Source organism: Megascapheus bottae, chromosome 31 (assembly GCF_031878675.1).
Source record: "Megascapheus bottae isolate mThoBot1 chromosome 31, mThoBot2.hap1, whole genome shotgun sequence".
Taxonomy (NCBI): Eukaryota; Metazoa; Chordata; class Mammalia; order Rodentia; family Geomyidae; genus Megascapheus; species Megascapheus bottae.
The window spans coordinates 8,894,491-8,917,282 of record NC_143539.1 but is presented as its reverse complement, the minus strand read 5'-3'; the positions used below and the strand labels follow the sequence as shown (position 1 = coordinate 8,917,282).

Sequence of the window (22,792 nt, the reverse complement as noted above, 5' to 3'; positions counted from 1 at the left end):
CTAGTGCCCTGCCACTTGAGCCATAGCACTACTTCCAGCTTTTTCTGAGAGTGTGGTACCAAGGAATAGAACCCAGGCTTCATGCATGCTAGGCAAGCATCTACTACTAGGCTACTCTCCTGGTCCTTGAGCCACACTTCTATTTCCAGCTTTATTTGGTACTTAATTGGAGCTAAAAGTCTCCTGGACTTTCTTTCCCAGCTGGCTTTGCACCTCAGTCCTCAGATCTTAGCTTCCTGAATAGCTGAGCTCATAGGTATGAGCTACCAGTGCTCAGCTCTCTATTTTTGAAATGCTCATGACAAAGCCGGATGCCATGGCTCATGCCTTTAATCCTAGCTACTCAGGAGGCTGTGATCTGAGGATTGTAGTTCAAAGTCAGCCCGGGCACTGAAAAGTCCATGATATTCCAATTAGCCACCAGACAACCGGAAGGGGAACTGTGGCCCAAGGGGTAGGGCGGTAGCCTTGAGCTCAGAAACAGTGCCCAGGCACAGAGTTCAAGTCCTATGACTGACCAAAAGAAAAGATGTAAGGCAGCAGAAAATACTTAAAATCAGCCAAGTGCTAGTGGCTCACACCTGTAATCTTAGCTATTCAGAGAGCTAAGATCTGAAAATTGAGGTTTAAAGCCAGCCAGGGTAGGAATGTCGATGAAATTCATCTCCAATTAACCACAAGAAGACTTTAGAAGTAGAGTTGTGGGGGCCGGGAGTTTGGCCTAGTGGTTAAAGTGCTTGCCTAGCATGCATGAAGACCCGGGTTCGATTCCTCGGTACCACATACATAGAAAAAAGCCGGAAGTGGTGCTGAGGCTCAAGTGGTAGAGCTCTAGCCTTGAGAAAGTCCAAGGACAGTGCTCAGGCCCTGAGCTCAAGCCCAGGACTGGCAAAAAAAAAAAAAAAAAAAAAAGTAGAGTTGTGGCTCAAAGTGATAGAGCACTAGCATTTCACAAAAGAGCTCAGGGACAAGTGCCCAGTCCCTGAGTTTAAGCCCCAGAACCAACAACAACAGCAAGAAGTGTGTGTGTGTATAGAGAGTTAAGATCAAAATGTTTAACATTTAAGTTTCCTTCTAAAAACCCCCTACCTGTGTGACTTTCTTTTTAATCCAGGAAACTTGGGGGGGAAAAGATTTTAGACTTTTGTTCTATACAGAAGCTCCATCTGCTGGCTGCCTTTGGTAACTGGGAAAATTTTCCAGGCTTTTCCCTTTGAAATTTAAGACTGAATGTCTTTTAATCAGCAATGCTTGGGACTCTTAAGTGTATCTCAGATTCCAGGTTTCTTTTGAATTTGGAACATTTGCATGGGTACATGCTGAATACATAATCTCCAGAGGGGAATCGAATCTAAACACAAAACTTACTTATGTGTCAAATACACCCCTTACATGGGTAGCCTACATGTACTTTTTTTTTGTCGGTCGTGGGGCTTGGACTCTGGGCCTGGGCACTGTCCCTGAGCTCTTCAGTTCAAGGCTACCACCTATCCCCTCAGCCACAGCTCCACTTCCGGTTTTCTGGTGGTTAATTGAAGACTTTAGTGCCCAGGCTGGCTTTGACTGAGATCCTCATAGCTCAGCCTCCTGATTAGTTAGGATTACAGGTGTGAGCCACGGTGGTGTCTGGCCTAAATGTAAGTTTTGTTGTTTGTTTGTTTTTGCCAGTCCTGAGGCTTGAACTCAGGGTCTGAGCACTGTTCTTGGGCTTTCTCAAGGCTAGAGCACTACCATTTGAGCTACAGCACCACTTCTGGCTCTTTCTATGTATGTGGTACTGAGGAATCAAACCCCAGTCTTCGTGCATGCTAAGCAAGCACTCTACCACTAGGCCAAATTCCTGGCATTTTCAATACACATAAGTTTGTACTATAACCTGTTCCATAAGATGTAGAATTTTCTATTGAAAATAGAAAATTCAAAAAAAAAATTTGCAGTTCAAGTCAAGCCTATACAGAAAGCAAGGCCCTGTCTGAAAAAAAGAAACCCTAACTAAGAAGCCAAGATATGAAGATCACAGTTCAAAGCCAGCTCAGGCAGGAAGATCTATGATACTCTTACCTCCTAATTCGCCACGAAAAACTTGAAAATGGAGCTATGGCTCATGTGGTAGAGCACCAGCCTTGAGCAAAGAAGTTAAGTAAGGTATAGCATCTAGGCCATGAGTTCAAGCCTAAGTACTGGCACCAGAAAAAAGGGGAGTCAGTCACCTAAGAGCTCCCAGGATATTTATTATCTCTGTGTTAGGAGCTGGAGTCTTGATACCAAGTACTCAAGAACTTAAAGCCAAACTTTCTTTTAGCACTTAGGGAGTTAGGGTTTCAGGAACTCTGCGTTAAGAATAAAAGAAAGGCAAGTATATTTAGATGGCACCACACAGAGATTGTTTTTAACTAACACACAAGATAATTGGCACTTCTTTAGACAACAGTTACAGGTTAGATGATCTTGTCAAAGTGTATCCTACCATAAATGTTAGATAGACTAGATTAAGCATGACATTCTTTAGGTGAGGTACATATTACATGTATATAATAGGAGCCAGAAGTGTGGCCTAGTGGTAGAGTGCTATCATACACGAAGCCCTGAGTTCAATTCTTTGGTACCACTACCCAGAAAAAGCTAGAAGTGTTACTATGACTCAAGTGATAGAATGCTAGCTTTGCCGGGAGTTTGGCCTAGTGGTTAAAGTGCTTGCCTAGCATGCATGAAGACCCGGGTTCAATTCCTCGGTACCACATATAGAGAAAAGCCAGAAGTGTTGCTGAGGCTCAAGTGGTAGAGCTCTAGCCTTGAGAAAGTCCAAGGACAGTGCTCAGACCCTGAACTCAAGCCCAGGACTGGCAAAAAAAAAAAAAAAAAAAAGAATGCTAGCTTTGAGAACACTCAAGGACAGTGCGCAGGCCCTGAGTTCAAGCCCCAGGACAGGCAAATAAATAAATGTGTACAGTAGTCTTGTCTTATGGAGAATCTATTTAGGATTTCATTGTGATTTGAAACACGTCTGTACTTTGATGTCACAAGTCCCAAGATACTATTTGTTTCCTCTGCTTTTTGCAGAGCAATGAGCTATACTATTAACATTTATCCAAACTAGAAGTCTTTTCCATGAAGCTTTGCAACTAAACTGATGCATCCTGGTTTGTGACTAGGTGCCTCAAGGAAGACCCTGCTACCATGTCCCTGCTGCAGAGAAGCCTTGATCCTGAGAAGACCCTGGGCTTGGTGGATGTGCTCTACACAGCTGTACTGGACCTAAACCGCTGGAGGGCAGGCAGGTGGGCACCTGGTCCAGTTTTGGAAGTTTTGCTATCTAGCTCGTTTGCGTTGTAAGCAAACTAAATTGAGACCAAGTTCTGTTTATGTGTGTTCATGTCACCGGTAGTTGTATGTGAGCAAGAAGTCATGCAAAAAGACTCAGAAGTAACATTCTGTTCTTTTTTTTTTTTTTTTTTTTAAACTTTTTGGTGCCATTCTTAGAGTTTAAACTTAGAGCCTGGCCATTGTCCCTAAGCTTTTGTACTCAAAGCTAGCATTTACCAGTTGAGCCACACCTCCACTTCCAGCTTTTTTGGTGGTTAATCTGGGATATGAATCTCACAGACTTCCCTGCCCAGGCTAGCTTTGAACTGTAATCTTCAGATCTCAGCCTCCTGAGTTGCTCGGATTACAAGCATAAGCCACTAGCATTCTGCTGAAGCTCCTTTGTACAACTACTTAATACAGAAAGAAACAGTCAAATCACAGGTGTGAGACACCTACTCCTCACTACTTAGGAATCTGAAAACTAAGGATTAGTGTTTGAAGCTAGCTTGGGCAGGAAAGTCCAGTTAACCCCCAGAAAACTGAAAGTGATGCTACAGCTCAAATTGGTAGAGTGCTAGCCTTGAGCAAAAAATCTCAGAGATAGTGCCTAGACCCTGAGAACAAACCCCACAACTGACCAAAAAAGTCAACCCCAAGCAGAAAAGTTCGTGAGACTCTTATCTTCAATTAATCAACAAAAAATCAGAAGTAAACTTATGGCTCAAGTAATAGAATGCCAGCCTTAAGTGAAAAAACTAAGTGAAAACAAGAGGCCCTAAATTCAAGCCCCAGTAACTGGTATACACAATACAAAGGTGAGGGGGTTGGGGTGCTGGAGTGTGACCTAGGGGTAGAGTGCTTGCCTAGCATGCATGAAGCCCTAGATTTGATTCCTTGGTACCACATACACAGAAAAGGCTGGAAGTGGTGCTGTGACTCAAGTAGTAGAGTGGTAGCCTTGAGAAAGCAAGAAAGCATAAGGACAATGCTTCAGGATTGTCCAAAATAAAAAGTAGTGGGGGCTTTTAACCACACTTTATGAAGCAAAGAAATATTATACTTTATTCACGTCCTTCATGAAATGAACTTATGTCTGCTAGGATATGGCTCAAAGGTAGAGCATTTGCCCAGCATGCATAGGGCCTTGTGTCCTCCCATCTGTCTCTCATCTCTGTCAAACACACATACACACACACACACACACACACACAGTAAAAGCAGCTGATAGTGCAGCTATAAGATTACTTCTTGATGAAATGCTAATTTTAGAACTAGTAGAAACCTTAAACATCTTGCTACGATACCTTTTCGCCCTTTTTTTTTTTTTTTTTTTTTTTTTTTTGTGGGTCATGGGGCCTGGGCACTGTCCCTGAGCTCTTCCATTCAAGGCAACTACCCTACCCCTGGAGCTACAGCCCCACTTCCTATTTTCTAGTGATTGACTGAAGATAAGAGTGTCTCGGTCTTTAGTGCTCGGGCTGGCTTTGAACTGAGATCCTCAGATCTCAGCCTCCTGAGTAGCTAGGATTACAGGCATGAGCCACCACTACCGGTTCCTTCTCTGTCTCTTAATGCCACAGGGCTCTACATTGTGATAGAATGTCTCCAGGGTCACACTGTCACTGCCTTCATTCTCAACTCCTGTCTGTGTCCTTTCCTCCTTTCAGTCTAAGAAAAACATTTTTTAGAAAGCTTCACCCAAGTGGCAACCATTCATCCACCGTGTGCCATGTCCCCAAAGTGCACTGTGGACTTGTCCATTTGCCCTTGCTGGATCAGCCTGCTTGTCCATCCCAGCCTTCCAGCACAGGCCTGACCCTGCCAGTAGCTTTCACATCTGGCCTGCTTTTCAGTCCTCTGCTGGGTTGACACCTAGGTCAGAAGCCACATGGTACCATTTTCACAGCCCTGGGTTAAACTAACAGAGAATGTGTACGTAGGCCAGGAGTGTGACCTAGTGGTAGAGAGCTTGCTCAGCATGCACAAAGCCCTGGGTTGGATTCCTTGGTACCACATAAACAGAAAAGGCCGGAGTGGTGCTATGGCTCAAGTGGTAGAACAATGGTCTTGAGGAAAAAAAGAGCTTAAGGACAGTACCCAGGCCTTGAGGGTTTTTTTGTTTTTGTTTTTGTTTTTTTGGGGGGTTTTTTTGGCCAGGACTGGCCAAAAAAAAGAAAAGGGGGGGTGGAGGTAGATTCTGTACACTAGCACCCCTTGTTGTTCCTTTATGCATTTACCTTTTCCTCTCTACCTTTTTCTCTTTTTTCTGCCTCTCTCCTTTCCTGTCTCCTCTATATATTGTCAGTCTTTTCCTATCTTTTTTCCTTGCCAGTCCTAGTGCTTGAATTCAGGGCCTAAGCACTGACCCTGGGCTTTCTCAAGGCTAGTGCTCTACCACTTGAGCCTCAGCACCACTTCCAGCTTTTTCTAAAATATGTGTACAGAGAAATCGAACCTGGGTCTTCGTGCATGCTAGGCAGGTATTCTACCACTAGACCAAATTCCAGGCCCTAAACTTTTTTTTTTTTTTTAAGTCATGGGACTTAAATTTGGGTTGGGTGTTGTCCCAGGCTACTGCCCTATCCCTTGAGTCACAGTGCCACTTCCCTATCTTTTTTAAAAATGGTATGGGCTGAGGCTCACACCTGTAATTCTAGCTACTCAGGAGGCTGAGATCTGAGGATCAAGGTTCAAAGGCATCCTGGGCACAAAAGGACCTGAGACTCTTTTTTTTTTTTTTTTTTTTTTTGCCAGTCTAGGGCTTGAGCACTGTCCTTGGACTTTCTCAAGGCTAGAGCTCTACCACTTGAGCCTCAGCACCACTTCTGGCTTTTTGCTATGTATGTGGGGTGCCGAGGAATCGAACCCGGGTCTTCATACATGCTAGGCAAGCACTTTAACCACTAGGCCAAACTCCTGGCCCCCGGACCTGAGACTCTTATCTCCAATTAACCTCTAGAAAATGGGAGCGGGGCTTGGCTCAAGGGTAGGGTGGTAGCCTTGAGCTGAAGAGCTCAAGGACAGCTCCCAGGCAGAGTTCAAGCCCCATGACCCACCAAAACAAAACAAAACAAAACAAAAAAAATGGTAGCACTAGAATATTTTATTTGTTTGTTTATTGCCAGTCCTGAGACTTGAACTCTGTACCTGGGCATTGTCTCTGAGCTTCTTTTGCTCAAGGCTAGCACTCCACCACTTGAACCACAGCATGACTTTTGGGTTTTTCTGTTTATGTAGTGCCGAGGAACAGGGCTTCATGCATGCTAAGAAAGCACTCTCCAACTAAGCTACATTCCTACCCTTGGTATTGAGATTAGAACTGGTTCTCACACTAGGCAGGTACTCTACTACTTGAGCCATGCCTCCCCCTTTTTGACAGTGCTCGAGCATCAAACTCAGGGCCTCATAAATATTAGGCAGTGTGAGTCTTCCTTGTTTAAGAGATACATTTCAGGGGGGGCAGTGGGGGGGAGGGCAAAGGGTACCAAGATATGTGAAAGGGTATCAATGTATGTGAATTAATGCACCCTCTATATGGCAAATATCATGTAACCCTTTTATTACAATTTTCAAAAAAAAGATACATTTCATTCATGTATACACAGGCACGTGTGCCCCAGTCTTCAGGCTTGAACTCAGGACCTAAGCCTGATATGAGTTTTTCTGCTCAAGGCTAGCACTCTACCACTTGAACCATAGCTCTACTTCCAGCTTCCTTATTTTCTAATATATTTTTATTGTGATTAATAAAGGGGTTACAGTTATATTCGCCTGATAGAAGGTGCATTACTTCACACACATTGATACCCCTTCTCATTTTTTTTTTTTTTGCTTTCTCATTGCACTGCTTTTTTAAAATATTTTTTAATTTAAAGAATTTATTAACATGGCCGGGAGTTTGGCCTAGTGGTTAAAGTGCTTGCCTGGCATGCACGAAGACCCGGGTTCGATTCCTCGGTACCACATACATAGCAAAAAGCCGGAAGTGGTGCTGAGGCTCAAGTGGTAGAGCTCTAGCCTTGAGAAAATCCAAGGACAGGACTCAGGCCCTGAGCTCAAGCCCAGGACTGGCAAAAAAAAAAAAAGAATTTATTAACATTGATTTTTACATCATATTTCAAACGATGTGTTTAACAAACAAGTATTCAAGAGGGGAATCTCTGTATATAATCACTGGCACTGAGATTTTAGAGCATAATTAAAATTAGGCTGAGGGTTTGTATGTCATAGATACATATTGATCTATATAATAAAACATTATTTCTATACAGTCATAAATTTTTTTTTTTTTTCTGACAGTCCTGGGCTTGAGCTCAGGGCCTGAGCACTGTCCTTGGACTTTCTCAAGGCTAGAGCTCTACCACTTGAGCCTCAGCACCACTTCCGGCTTTTTTCTATGTATGTGGTACCGAGGAATCGAACCCGGGTCTTCATGCATGCTAGGCAAGCACTTTAACCACTAGGCCAAACTCCCAGCCTACAGTCATAAATTTTTATGTCTATGGAGTTTTTATATTTCCAATACCATTCCCATAGCATTGGATATACAAATACTGAGTATCGCTTTTGTACTGTTTGGATCTAATAGCCACATATTAAGGATACCATGTGCCTTTTGTTCCTTTGGTCTTGACTTATCTCACTCATCATGATTCGCTCTAGATTCATCCACTTTCCTGGGAATGCCATTATTTTATCTTGTTTGTTGGCTATGTAGAATTCCATTGTGTATATACCACATTTTTTTGTATCCATTCATCTGTAGTAGGGATTCTGGCTTGCTTCCATCGCTTGGCTATTGTGAATAGTGCAGAAATGAACATAGCTGAGCAGGTATCCTTATCATATCCTGGGTCATGATGTTCAGGATAGATGCCCAGAAGTGGTATGGCGGGATCGTAGGGAAGGTCTATTTTCAGTTCTTTAAGAAACCTCCACACTGCTTTCCAGTGTGGCTGAGCTTGTTTACAATCCCACCAGCAGTGCAGTAGATTTCCTTTTTCTCCACAACCCGGCTAGCATCTGTCATTGTCTGAGTTCAGAATGTTGGTCATTCTAATTGGGGTAAGATGGTATCATGGGGTTGTTTTTATTTGCATTTCCTTTATGACCATGGATGATGAGCATATGCTTTTCTGCTATTTTAACCTCTTCTTATGATAAGTCTCACTTTAGTTCCCTTGCCCATTTAGTGATTGGTTTGTTGGGTTTGGAGGGATTAGTTTCTTGAGTTCCCTGTAGATACTGGATATTAAGCATTTGTCTGTTGAATTATTGGTAAATATCTTTTCCCAGTTGATTGGCTGTCTTTAGTATCAATGCTTTTATCTGTGCAGAAACATTTTTAGGTAGTCCCATTTATCGAATCTCTTTCCAATCTGTTGGAACCTTGGGATTCTATTCAGGAAGTTTTTGCTTATGCCTATGAGTTCCGGTGTCTGTCCAACTCTACCGTATAGCAGTTTCAAGGTTTCTGGTCTGATATTGAGGTGTTTGATCCATTTTGAGTTAGTGCTTGTGCATGGCTAAAGGGTAGGGTCAATTTTTAGTTTTGTGCATGTGGCTGCCCAGTTTTGCCAGCACCAATAATTGAATAGTCTGTGTTTGTTACACTGTGTATCTTTGGCTCCTTTGTCAAACACAAGTTGACTATAGGTATGTGGTTTTATTTCTGGATCTTCTGTTCCATTGATCTTCTGATCTATTTTTGTGCCAATGCCATGCTGTTTTTGTTATTATATATGGCTCTATAGTAGAGTTTGAAGTCTGGTAATATAATACCACCTGCATTGCTCTTTTGGCCTAGAATTGTTTTGGCTATTCTAGGTCTTTTCTTGTTCCATATGAACCTTTGGATTGTATCTTCTTCTATTTCAGTAAAGAATGTCTTTGGGATTTTGATGGGGATTGCATTAAATTTGTATATTAATTTTGGCAGTATGGCCATTTTCACTATATTGGTTCTCCCTACCCATGAGCATGGGATGTCTTTCCATTTCCTGGTATCCTCTTTAATTTCTTTCATTAGGCTTTTATAGTGTTATTAAATAATTCCTTTACATCTTTGGTTAAGTTAATTCCTAAGTATTTTATTCTTTTGGGGGCTATTGCAAATGGAATCATTTTCTTGATTTTGCCTTCTGTTTGTGTATTGTTGGTGTACAAGAAGACTTTTGCAGGTTAATTTTGAATCCTGCCACTTTGCTAAAGTGGTTTATTAGCTCTAGGAGTTTGGGAGTGGAACTTATTGGGTCTCCAGCCTTTTTTTAGTAGTTAATTAAGTATAAGAGTCACTTGACTCAAGTTGCTGGGAATGTGGCCTAGTGGTACAGTGCTTGCCTGGCATGCACAAAGCCCTGGGGTTCGATTCCTTGGTACCACATACACAGAGAAAGCTGGAAGTGATGCTGTGGTTCAAGTGGTAGAGTGCTAGCTTTGAGCAAAAGTGTTCAAGGACAGTGCCCAGGCCCTGAGTTCAAGCCCCAGGACTGGCAAAAAATATAAAAACAAGAGTCATGGACTAGAGACTTCTAACCATGGTCCTCAGATCTCAGTCTCTTGAGTAAATAGGATTATAGGAGTAAGCTACTGGAGCCCTGCACCCTTGGTATTATTTTCTTTTTTGTTTTTCCTGTTGAAATAGGGAACAAGCTTTACCCTGCATACAGATCCAGCTCCAAAGGGAGGTCTGTGACTTTGGGAATCCGGCTGATCTGCCTTCTGGAAACGGCACCAAATCTTCAGGCGGCCTGCAGAAGACATTCTCCAAACTGACCTCCCGGTTCACCAAGAAAGCTTCCTGTTCTGGCTCAAGCAGCAGCACTAACTATTCCATCCCAAGCACCCCTTCCAAAAACATCTCTATAGCTGGCTGTTCAGAAGAGAAGGCCAAAATACCTAGCAACATAGACACTCGGTTACAGAGCATTCTGACCATCGGCAGTTTCCCTAGGACCCCAGACCCTTCCCAGTCAGCTCAGAGTTCCAGTAATCCAATGGCCAATGGTTTTCTCCTGGAGAGGCGGGAGAACCTGCTGCCCGGGGAAGATGGCAAGGATGAGAAAGGCATGAACTTACCGACCGATCAGGAGATGCAGGAGGTGATCGATTTCCTTTCCGGCTTTAACATGGGCCAGTCACATCAGGGTTCCCCTTTGGTGACCAGGCGTAATTCTGCTGCCACAGCCTTAGTGACTGAGCAGAAGGCTGGAGTTTTGCAGTCACAGCAGCCGTCACTGCCAATGCCCCCTCCCTCACATCCACCCCAGACTGGGGCCCACACGCCTCTGACATCCCAGCCAAGTCTGGCCCCTCAGCCACAGTCTCCAAAGCAACAGCCACCCCAGGTGCAATACTATCAACACCTGCTCCAACCCATTGGACCACAGCAGCCCCTGCCTCGGGCACCAGGGAAATGGATCCATGGGTCCCCCCAGCAGCCCACACAGCCTGTGGGAGCAGGTCTGTCTCCTCTGGGCCAGTGGCCAGGCATATCTGATCTCAGTTCTGACTTGTACAGCCTGGGTCTAGTGAGCAGCTATATGGACAATGTGATGTCGGAGGTTCTGGGACAGAAGCCACAAGGACCTAGAAATAACACCTGGCCAAACCGGGACCAAAGCGATGGAGTCTTTGGAATGTTGGGAGAAATTCTGCCTTTTGACCCTGCAGGTACATGAGGCCTCCCCACCCCTCACCTTATTTCAATATCTCTGAGGATTTCTTAGGCCCTATCGGCTACTTCCTTAAAGTGAAATAACAGTCCCCCTCATTTGAAGATGGTTTTGTCCTGTCTAGAGGCTTAGATAAAGCTAATCTAGCAAGCATAGGGAAGACTGGTGAGAAGAGGCTTTATGTCTCTGTGCGTGTGTGTGCATGCGCGCGCACATGGGCACGCGCGTGCTGGTACTGGGGCTCTTGTACTTGAGGTCTTGGTCCTAACAGTCCCTACTTGCACTACACGCAACTTGAAACCTCAGTGCCCAAACTCCCATTTCTCCCTATTGGGTATTGGCTATGGCCAACAATCAACTCTGGGGCCTGTGGCTGCCAGTTCCTTAGCACATTTCATTGTGTATGTGACCAGCCCGCCCTCAGAGAGAAAGAAACCAAGAGGCTGATTTGTCTCCCACCCCTTGTCTGTTCCTTTATCTCAACACAGTGGGCTCAGACCCAGAGTTTGCACGCTATGTGGCAGGAGTGAGCCAGGCAATGCAGCAGAAGCGGCATTCCCAACATGGTCGCCGACCAGGCCACACCCGAGGCAACTGGCCACCCATGGAGGACGCCCACCGGACCTGGCCTCTTCCAGAATTCTTCACAGAAGGGTGAGTGCTAACTCCAATAGGGGAGCCAAGTTCCTGTGTGGAGTCTGTGGGAAAGGGAGACCCATGGATGTTTGTGCACTGTGGTTGGGAGTTCAGTTCCAAACCCCCACTCAAGTGAATAGAGGCTCAGGAAGGACACCAAGTGGTATGATCAGTCCCTGTGGACACGTCACACTACAAGCTCATACTTTCAGTCACTCCTCTACCTGAATCAGCATCTTTTTTTTCCTTTTTTTTGGGGGGGGGGGCGGTGTTGGTCATGAGGCTGAACTTGGGGCCTGGGCATTGTCCCTGAGCTCTTCAGCTCAAGGCTAGCATTCTACTCTTTGAGCCACAGCACCACTTCCAGTTTTCTGGTGATTAATTGGAGATAAGTCTTATAGACTTTTGTGTCCAGGCTCATTTTGAACCGAGATCCTCAGATTTCAGCCTTATAAGTAGCCAGGATTACAGGCGTGAGCCACCAGCATGTTTGTATCTAAGTCTTTGTGCTGAAGCCAGACACTGGTAATCCTAGCCACTCAAAAGGCTGAGGTCTGAGGGTTCTTGTTTGAAGCCAGCTGGGCAGGAACGTCTGTAAGACTCTTATCTCCAATTAACCAGTAAAAAGCTGGAAGTGGAGCTATGGCTCAAGACTTAGAGCACCAGACGTGATTGAAAAAGCTAAGCGACAGAATCACCCTGCGCTCAAGCCCCAGTGCTGGCACTAAATAATATTAAAATGTATATACAAGCCAGAAGGTTCTGAAGGCAATAAAAGGTATTATTTTTGAAATAAGGGAGAAGAGGAAAGACCTTGGATTCTGGAAGGGAGAGAAACAGGAGCCCACCATTGGGTTATGAGATTGATGGAGAGAGGGCAGGTTTGGGGCTGTGGGGTCAGTGTCTCACTGGCTGGCCAGAGGCCCAGGACCAACTTCTATCTTGGACTTTCAGTGATGGCCTGCACAGTGGCTGGTCAGGTGCTCAAGGAGACTCCGCCAGCTCCAGTGACGAGACATCTTCAGCCAATGGGGACAGTCTGTTCTCCATGTTTTCAGGGCCTGACCTTGTGGCTGCAGTCAAACAGAGAAGGTAAGAAGAGATTTCTAAGCCAAGGAGAAGGGGAACATGAGAATATGACCCATGGCTTACTCCTGGGAGCCCAGAAGTGGTGTTGAGGCTCAAGTGGTAGAGCTTGAGCCTTGAGGACTCAGGCCCTGAGCTCAAGCCCAGGACTGGCAAAAAAAACAAACACATCTTCAGAGCCGGGTGCAGCGGCTCACACCTGTAATCCTAGCTACTCAGGAGGCTGAGATCTGAGGATCATGGTTCAAACTCTGCCTGGTCACTAAAGACCGAGAGACTCTTATCTTCAGTTAATCTCTAGAAAAGGAGAAGTGGGGCTGTGGCTCAAGGATAGGACAGTAGCCTTGAGCTGAAGAGATCAGGGACAGCGCCCAGGCCCAGAGTTCAAGACCCCAGGACCCACCAAAAAAAAAAAAAAAAACATCTTCAGGAGGAGTTGTCAACAGGCCAAACTGTCCTGGTCCTCTCAGGCTACCACGCAGGCTTGTAGCCCAGATGACAATGTTGGGATTGGGTTTTTAAAGAACAGTTTTGTGGTAGCCAGAAACACAGGTGTCATAGGCAAAGCAGGAATCAAGAGACAGGGTCTAGGGGTGCTGGTCTGGGCCTTGTAAGGTGCAGCTGAGCTGTCATTGATGAGGCTTCTCAGCAGGCTGTGTAGTTCCTGGTAAGGGTCTCACTCCCTTTCACCCTCGATAGTGATAATGCATGTGCAGATATACAGTCATAAAAATGACTACAGTTAGGGCCGGAAGTTTGGCCTAGTGGTAGAGTGTTTGCCTAGCATGCACGAAGACCCGGGTTTGATTCCTCGGTACCACATACATAGCTAAAAGCCAGAAGTGGTGCTGAGGCTCAAGTGGTAGAGCTCTAGCCTTGAGAAAGCCCAAGGACAGTGCTCAGACCCTGAGCCCAAGCCCAGGACTGGCAAAAAAAAAAAGACTACAATTAGCCTAGAGTGTGGCTTAGTGTTCCCCCTAGGTTCAATTCCCTGGAACCACATACACAGAAAAAACAGCAGTGGCCCTGTGGCTCAAGTGGCAGAGTGCTAGCCTTGAGCAGAATACATTAAGCACAGTGCCCAGGCCCTGAGTTCAAGCCCCAGGACTGGGGAAAAAAAACGAGAAACAAAAAAAAAAACAGAGATGAGTTTGGTGAGAACGACGTGGGAAGCTGCATGCCTGTGTTCACACCTGCAATCCTAGCTACTCAGGAGACCCTCTCACCTACACCTCAGGGCCTGGAGACCCCAGAGCCCAGCAGCTCCCTAGATGGCTCCCTAGAGTTTATCTGAACAGAAAGCTAGGTCATTGTCACTCTGAGTGCTTGATTCTTTCAGGAAGCATAGCAGTGGAGAGCAGGACACCAGCACGCTGCCTTCACCACCTCTCCTTCCCACCGTGGAGGACATGAACCAGGTACTGTGGGCACGGGTTCCAAAGCTGCTCTCACAAGTGCCCAATGCTCAATGCCAGGGCTCACGCCCGTCATCCTAGCTACCCACAAGACAGATCTGAGCATCACAGTTTCAAGCTCGCTTGAGCAGACAAATCCTAGAGACTTTTAGCTCCAACTCACCACCAAAAAGCCAGAAGTGGAGGCTTGACTCAAGTGGTACACCATTTACCTAAGTGTAAAGGCTAAAGAACAGTGAGTGTTCAAATCCCAATTTCTCCCCAGAAAGCACACATACAGCTTTGCACTCCTGGTAAGTGTCTTCCATACTGGATGGTGACACTGTTGTCACTGTAACAGCCAGTCTCGTAGACAAGGCTGTGAAAGGCTACAGCTCTCACCCAACCCCTTACCAAGAAAGAAGGGCCAGAGATCTGGGGACATGGGAAAATGTGATAAATCCCTACTAAGGACCTCTTTTGTCTCCCAGGAGAACAAAACCAAAACATGGCCGCCCAAAGCACCCTGGCAGCATCCTTCCCCACTGTCCAGCACGCTGCCCAGCCCTGGCACACCCCTCTATGCCGTCGCCAGCCCTGGCAGCCAGTGGAATGACACCATGCAGATGCTGCAGTCCCCAGTGTGGGCAGCAACCGGCGACTGCAGTGCCACCTCCTTCAGCTACGTGCAGACACCACCGCCACAGCCCCCAGCCCCGACCCCACCAGCACACAAGGCGGCACCCAAGGCCTTCAAGGCCTTCCCTGGCAAGGCTGAGCGCAGGCCAGCCTACCTGCCCCAGTACTGACCAGGGCACGCCTGCCTGTCGGCCAGAGCAGGGGTGATGAGCGCCCCTGCACCTGGGCTGACAGCAGCCTCCTCCCACTCCCCCATAGGACCAGTGCACCCCAATCCCAGGGAGGGGAATATTCCTTGGGGGCAGTGGCAGTTGGCAGCTCAGTCGTGTTTCTCAGACTTTGAAAGGCAGCAGACCCGGGAGGAGCAGCTGAAGAAAGAGAGTCCGCTGCTCAGCAGGGATGCTGAGTAATCTTCATGCTTAGTAAGCACCTCAGGTGGTTTGGATGCCACATCTGGAGAACAGGTGTCTGAGGGAGTTACTCATGCCGTGTGCAATGGCCTGAGGCCTGTAGGCTGAGAACAAAACTGACCATTCTTGGAGAAGTCTCTCCTCCTCCCTCCTCCACACACTGGGTGGTGAGCACACCAATCACTGACAGAACTGTTTCTCACATAGGCTTTGGTTGAAACCTCTCCTGCCTAAAATGTCCATGGGTCTTTTAACATACCAGATCTACTGGCTGGAAGTTTGCTCTCAACACTAACTTCGTTTAATTTCATACAACAGTGGGATAAGCATAGACATCTTGTGATCAAAAGCAGGCACTGGCCTGGGTTTTCTGAGGCTTGGTTAGCTGTCTCACCCTGCAGTCCTCAGCAGATTTGCAGAGGCAGGATGGGAAAGCTGAAGTGGAATGTGCACTCCTGATGGGGCTCAGAGATGAGCCACTACCCGCAGAGATTGCATCTGCCACCCTCACATCCTTCCACATGTGGCCAGAGGGGTGGGCACAGTTCCAGATGGGGAGCCACAGGGAAGGGGCTACAGGGGCCCCTCACACGCACACACATACACACCTGAAGCTGCAGGGACATTGCAAGTTGGCTCAGAAGACAAACCAATCATGTAGTTAGCAGTTAAAAGTCCTAAAAACAAGCAACATACAAACCACGTCTTCAGTTAACACGTGCCATTAAATAGATAATATCCTGTGGATTTGAGGATATTTTCCAGCCAGCATGGATCCAGAAGAATTGAATGGTGCTTAAATTGAAAAATAATAAATATATATCTAGATAGACTAGGCATCCCACTGTATTATTAGTTGAGGTTGCAGAAAGTTCTTTATATAAATCTTATTTAATTTTTTTTCATATTTCACCTTTGAAAAAAGTCTAATTGAGAAAAATCCATGATATTTTCTGGTATGGAAGTTTGACAGTATTAATATTTTTTTTATATTTTCTTAAATCATTAAACCATTTTAATATATGTTTAACTACTAATAAATGGTTTATTCTTTCTAACTCCATTATCAGCTTTTTCCAGCGAAGATTTAGTGACACATTTATGTTCTCATTTTTCTACAGATAGAAGTAAATTTATATTGAAAAATACCAAAAAGAATATATATGGTATGTACACATATCACACGCACACACATGCACGCAAACACAAATCCTAGAGGACCCATACGGCTTATGTGCCCCGCCCCCTGAGATTTTCGTATGGTGTTGTCTTTGCCATGTGGGGATGCCACTGCTGATCTACCATCCTTCACCCACCGTGGGCTCCATTCACCTCACCATGTTTACAGAGAACTGTTTTGTACATAGTTTTTCAGGCACGTGTTTTGCACCAACCCTGCGTGGCTCTTGTCTGTGTTAGTTGTCACCGTATGCACACTAATCTGTTAAAGTTCCTTGTGGCTGGTTTTTTTCCTTGTAAGATAGTTTTTTCTATCTCCTTCAGTAATGTGTTTCTTCCAGTTCTTTTAGAAGTACTGTGGTTTTAACAGTGCCTCCCCAGACCACCTCACCCTGGATATATGTCAGTCCTCTGTGCTCTCGCCCCCCTTCCCCAGCACAGGCGACATGTCGAATTGTCACCTTCCAATTTGTTGTCCCCCCCACCTTCCCCTCTCCTATTAGGGAAGACACTTCGTGTACTTGCATCTCCATAGCTGAGACTGTGGGGCGCTGTTTGTGTAGTCTGTGCGGGTGCTGTGCTCCTAGCCCTGCCCACTCTGAACACTGGTGATTCCAGGTGCTGCGCTCGGCAGAGAGGTCTTGCCAAAGCGCATGTATGTGTGTGTGAATGTGTGTGTGTGTGTGTGTATGCGTGTGTGGGAGTGAACGTGTCCTGCGTGACTGAGCAGGTGTGACTGTCTTGCTCAGACATCTGCAGGACTTCGGATGAAGAGTTACTATGCTTCCAAACTGGAACTCTACATTTTGTATCTTACTTTGAAAGCTCCTATAAATAAAATAACTATTGGCTTTATTAAAATATATATATATATATACATTTAATAATATATTGCATCTTTATTTAAAACAAAGGGCAGCAGTCAGAAGCTGCCTTGATTCAAGGCTTTGACAAGCTTTGCCTGAGTTGACTTTTTAGGTCAGCATGCCTTCTGATTCTGAGGCCTGTCAGGCGGTCAGGATGAGTTGGAGTGACAGGTGAGGCACAAAGAATCAATCACAGGCCCTCACACTGGCTGCCCTGAGCCAGAGCCAGTACAGCCCTCTGCATGTGCAAATGGAGCTGGGGCAGAGGTGACAGAGATTTGTTGGAGAATACAAGCACGCTGTCTGGGTTGGGTTCTGCCAGGGTCCATATCCCCAGGAAGCATGGGAGCTGTACCCTGCCTTTGTTCCTCCATCACTGGGTCCTTCCTCAGCAGGAACCCAGTCTGTTCCAAGAGACTTGTCTCTGGGATAGGAAGACCTCTGTGACCAGATCCTGCCACCCTACTATGTAGAAGGAAGATTGGGATGAGAACCACACGGAGTGGACTACAAAATTTCAGCTGCATTTCATTTACAGAAAAAACAGCATGTCACTGAAATTTTTACATGAATTTAGGGATGTCAGATTATTAAGTAAACAACAAGCATAAGTTCCACTCTAGCTTTGCTGAGATCCCCTGAGAGCCTTCTAGATGATCTCTAAGATAGTTGCTTAGCAACCACCATGTGGTACTAAGAAATACTCCAGAAACTCAGGGGGTGTCACTTAGTGGCACAGCCTATGCTCAGCATGCCCAAGACCCATGATAAGCTATAAAATAAAAGGGGGAAAAAAAAGTTATTCCAGTGTGTGCTTATTTAACATAGCTACCCACCCAGCATTCACTGGACAGGGCATGAGAGGAGCCCCATAACTCCAGCTGTGTGCAAGGGTGGGAATGGAAGCAAGACAGATGTTATACCAGCACCATTAGAGACCTCTACCCTCCTGAGAAGTGGAGGACACACATGGGCCTTTGAGATACGTAGACAGCTGTGGGCCTCCTTTCCCATCTGGGGAGCCCCTGCCCCATGCCAGCCCTGGAACCAGGAGAAGATAGCCGGCTATGGGTGACGTGGCCATTGAAGTGACCCACATCCTCATCTGGAGACAAAGAAGAAATCTTTTCCAGTGGTCATCTGACTGCTGAAAAAGCCATGTACATGCATAGGGTATGATCAGCTGCCACCTCACTGCTCCAGAGTGCTAGAGGAAGCATGCAGTTCCTCAGGATAGCCTGTGGGGGGTGTCTGTGGGGCTGGATTGGAGGACTAGCTGACAAGTAGTATCAGTTGTTTTTGGAGTGGCCTAATCATTTTCTAGGGCCTTGGCTCCTTGCTAGAAATCAAGAATGCATAGTAAATGTCCTTGTCCTTGAAACTCAAGTCTATTAGGTGAGAATACCCATTTTCTCACAGTTAAAGTTTTTTTGGTGTTTTTTTTTTTTGCCAGTCCTGGGCTTGAGCTCAGGGCCTGAGCACTGTCCTTGGACTTTCTCAAGGCTAGAGCTCTACCACTTGAGCCTCAGCACCAGTTTCAGCGTTTTTGTATGTATGTGGTACCAAGGAATCGAACCTGGGTCTTCGCACATGCTAGGCAAGCACTTTAACCACTCGGCCAAACTCCCGGCCCTTTTTTGGTGTTTTTATGTTTTTCTTGTACCAATACTACGACTTTTTCTGTTTAAGGCTAGTACTTTACTGATTTTTTTTTATACACAGAGGGATACAATTACATGAGTCAGCTAATGAGTGCATTTCCTTTTGTACAGTGTATAGTGTCTACCATTCCCTCCTCTCCCAGTCTCTTCCTCCACCTCTGGCTTTTGAATAGTTAATTGGAGATAAGTCTCAGGACCTTTCTTGGGCTGGGAATGTAGCTTAGTGATAAGTGCTTACCTGATGTGCAGGAGGCCTTGGGTCCAATTCCTTACTGCCACATAAACAGAAACAGCTGGAAGTGGCACTGTGGGTCAAGTGGTAGCTGCTAGTCTTGCACAGTGCCCTAAGTTCAAGCCCCAGGACTGGAAAAGAAAAAAGAAAAACATCTTCCTTGCCTGGGCTGGCTTTGAACCATAATCCTCCGATCTTGGCCTCCCTAGTAGCTAGGATGACAGACAGGAGTCACCAGCACCAATTGTAAATTGCCACTAAATCATTTGTCCTGGCCCTACCAAGACAACACCAGATGGTATTTGAAATTCAATAAATCTAGGATCTTTCCTTAAGGCAAAATTCAATAAATCTACATCTCATGAGTGATGTATAAATATCCAAATGGCCATTGGCAGAAGTTTCCTTACTTGCTATCCTACTCTACTTCTTGTCCACATAGCCTTGCCCCCTGCCCCCAGCCAGCCTGCCTGTAGGTCCCATGGGTTCTCTGGGGTCAGTGCTCATCTTCTAAACAGTACAGCACCCTGTGTGCATGTATTTTCCTCCCACTAGAATAAGGAGCAAGTCTGTAGGATGTGCTCACACCACCTGCCAAGCAACTTGGGATAAAGGAAAAGTGTTAAGCCATTATTTTCTAATTCTCATACACTGAAAAAAAAAAAAGGAAAAGGGGCTCTCTCACTGGCTTAAAAGAATATGTAGCCAGGCATCAGTGGCTCATACCTGCAATCCTAGCTACTTAGGAGGTGGAGATCTGAGGATTGAAGCAAGCCCCAGCAGGAAAATCTTTAACACCCATCTCCATTGAACCACCAAAAAGCTGGAAACGGAGGTGTGGCTCAAGTGGTAGAGTACTAGCCTTGAGCAAAAATATAGACAGCTCCCAGGCCCTAAGTTCAAGACCCAGGACTGATAGGAAAAAGATCACCAGAATGACACCAGGACTACGGAATTAATATGAGGAACAGCGCATCGGACTACACAGGCCTTTGGTGAGTACATTTTTCTGTTTTCCTGGAAACCACACTTACCTGACCCCAGCAATGAATAACTGCGGAAAACACTGCGTACACAAACACGAGCCTAGATGCCCACCCCATCCGCACTGGGTGTGCGCATGTGCACGGCTAAGCCGCCGCCGCCGCCGCCCCCGCCTCCCCCTCCCAGACCCAAATCTGGAGCATGCGCACTGACGCTCCCCGAGACCATCCCAGACGTGCAGACCCAATCGTTTCCTAGAGCTCTCGGGACTCAACGCAGGCGCACTGCGCACGCGCAAGATAAGACCGGCAGCTCCGGACGTGCCGCTTCACACGCGCACGCGGGCGCGCCTCCTCCCCACCTGCGCCCCCTGCCTCTTCAGGGCAGCGCGTGATCGCCGCTGCGCGTCGCCGGTGGAGGCGTGGTCTCGCCGTCGGGGGCGTGGCTTCTCTCGGTGACTCGGCATGTCCGTGAGCGTGCCTGCTCCAGGGAGAATCCGTCCCGGAGGTTACCCCGCACCTCGCGTCCGGGTTCTCCGACCCTCCCAGGCCCCAGTCGTGGCCGATCGCGACCCGCCGCGTCCCTGAACAGCTTCAGCGCCCGTGCTTCGGTTTCCCCACCCTTAGGGCTCTCGTTGGGAAATGTGCTCGTTTCCTAAGACAGCCTTTTCGGGGTTGCATAATGGGCCTGGCCCTGAGCTTCCGCAAAACGTCCCGTCCACACCGGCATCCGAGTCACTGGAGGATTCGCTTGCTGGGTGATGGGCCCGGAAGCGGGGTCTCCAGCCGCTTGGACGACCCAGGATGTGTAGCAGTTGGCAGTGGGATCCTGGTGATCTGGGGACACGGCCCCAAGCGGCTGCTTTGTCTCCACCCATGCTCCACCTTTCCTGTGCATGCAATTACACGACCTGGAGGGGTGTGGGAGGGGGGTGCACTGCCCCTTGGCTTTTGTGCTCCAGGCTGGTGCTCTACCACTGGAGCCACACCGCCTTGTGGTGTTGGAGGTAGGAGTCGCATGGACTTTCTTGTCTGGCCTGGTTTTGAACCATGATTCTCAGATTTCAGCTTCCTGGGTAACATATGGCCGTGAGCCACAGCACCAGGGTAAGATGGGCGTGAGCCACAGCACCATTTCCGGCTTTTTCTATGTATGTGGTAACAAAGAATAGGACTAGGGTCTTTGTGCATGCTAGGCAAGCACCTCTACCACTAGGCCAAACTCGACTCCCCAATAACGTGTATTCTTTTTTTTTTTCCCTTGTCAGTAGTGGTGCTTGAACTCTGGTTCTGGGTGCTGTCCTTGAGACCTTCAGCTCAAGGCTAGTGCTCTACTACTTTGAGCCCCAACATCACTGAGATTAAATCTAAAAGATCATGGGGAGACCTGAACTAGTGAAGCAGCTGGAAATCACAAAGACAAGGGCTCAAGGTGTCAGAAGCTGCCAGTCACAGAATTCCTAGAGTCACTCATGCCAGTAATCCTAGTTACCAAAGAGGCTGAGCTCTGAGGATCATGGCTTGAAGCCAACCTGAGCAGGAAAGTCTGTGAGACTCTTATCTCCAGTAGATTTGGATTCAATGATTGAGCATTAGCCTTGAGAAAAACAAACACACAAACAACCCTAGGGATGTTGCCCAGTCTCTAATTTCAAGCCCCAGTCCTGGCACACCCCCACACACAAAATGAGATATCATTTTCCTCCCAAACTTGCACCTCTTAAAAATCTTCCTCTTTCCATACTTGCAATTACTGATGACAACTCCATTTCCCCTGGAACTCAGATCCCAAACTTGATGCCATCATTTTTCTTTCTCACCAGAAAACTGTGACTTCTTTACTCATCCAGCATACCATAACAGCTTCCTAATCAATCTGTAGTATTGCACCGATTTCCTCTCTGGGGACTTCTATTCAACCTGATGTTCTGTATGAACGGGTCAGAGGATGCCTTTGCTTAGAATCCTTCAGTGGCTTTGTCACTTTCAGAACAAAATTCAAAGACCTTTCTCATACACCCACTCCACTCCAGCCTCATTCACTAGAATGAGTAAAACAGAGATGTGTCTAGGACATGTAAACATCTAAGTATACTTCCTCCCTCCCCACTCTGGTACCAGGGTTTGAACTCAGGCCCTACTGCTTTTACTTGTTCGGTGTTTTTCCCACTCAAGGCTGGCATTCTGCCATTTGAGCCACACCTCCATGTCTGGCTTTTTGCTGGTAAATTGGGGATAAGAGTCTTGGGTGGGAATTTATCTACTCGGGCTTGCCTAGAATGTAGGTCCTCAGATCTCAGGCTCCTGAGTAAGATTTACAGACTTGATCTACAGGTATCAGGCTTAAACACTGCTCCTATTTCAGGAATTTTGCAGTTCCTATTCGGCTTGCCTGATCATTTTCCTTCCCATTAAGCTCCCTCCCTGGCTTTCAGACTTTTGCTCCGAAAACATCAGTGAGCATTTTCGCCATCATCTATTTAAAATTATACCCTTTGATTCTCAGCATCCTTTCCAGCTTGATTTCTTGGGTCATTTTGGATGCCCACAGCAGCTGGAAACAACACCAGTACCGTGGAAAGGAGGCGTTCCATAAAAGCCCCCCCCCAAGAATCACAACTCCTACAGGGGACAAGTGGCTGCACCCCATCACTACTCCAACCCCGCTCCAGGAGAAGCTGCAAGCAAGCAAAGGTCCCTGCAAGGTCGTGCAGCGGACGAAGCGGG

At 46.6% G+C, this 22,792-nt stretch overlaps 1 protein-coding gene across 3 annotated transcripts in view; it reads left to right on the top strand.

Annotated features, from left to right (window-relative positions):
- Positions 1 to 17,192, top strand: part of Garre1 (granule associated Rac and RHOG effector 1) — a 63,923-nt gene extending 46,731 nt beyond the window's left edge. For all 3 annotated transcript variants that reach the window (XM_090322791.1, XM_090322792.1, XM_090322790.1), the window contains exons 9-14: positions 3,153 to 3,278; positions 9,950 to 10,977; positions 11,468 to 11,633; positions 12,570 to 12,707; positions 14,041 to 14,119; positions 14,587 to 17,192. In XM_090322791.1, the coding sequence (XP_090178917.1) occupies positions 3,153 to 3,278; positions 9,950 to 10,977; positions 11,468 to 11,633; positions 12,570 to 12,707; positions 14,041 to 14,119; positions 14,587 to 14,904 (1,855 nt within the window). In that variant the 3' untranslated portion in view covers positions 14,905 to 17,192. The remainder of the gene's footprint in view (positions 1 to 3,152; positions 3,279 to 9,949; positions 10,978 to 11,467; positions 11,634 to 12,569; positions 12,708 to 14,040; positions 14,120 to 14,586) is intronic.
- Positions 17,193 to 22,792: the final 5,600 nt, after the last annotated feature.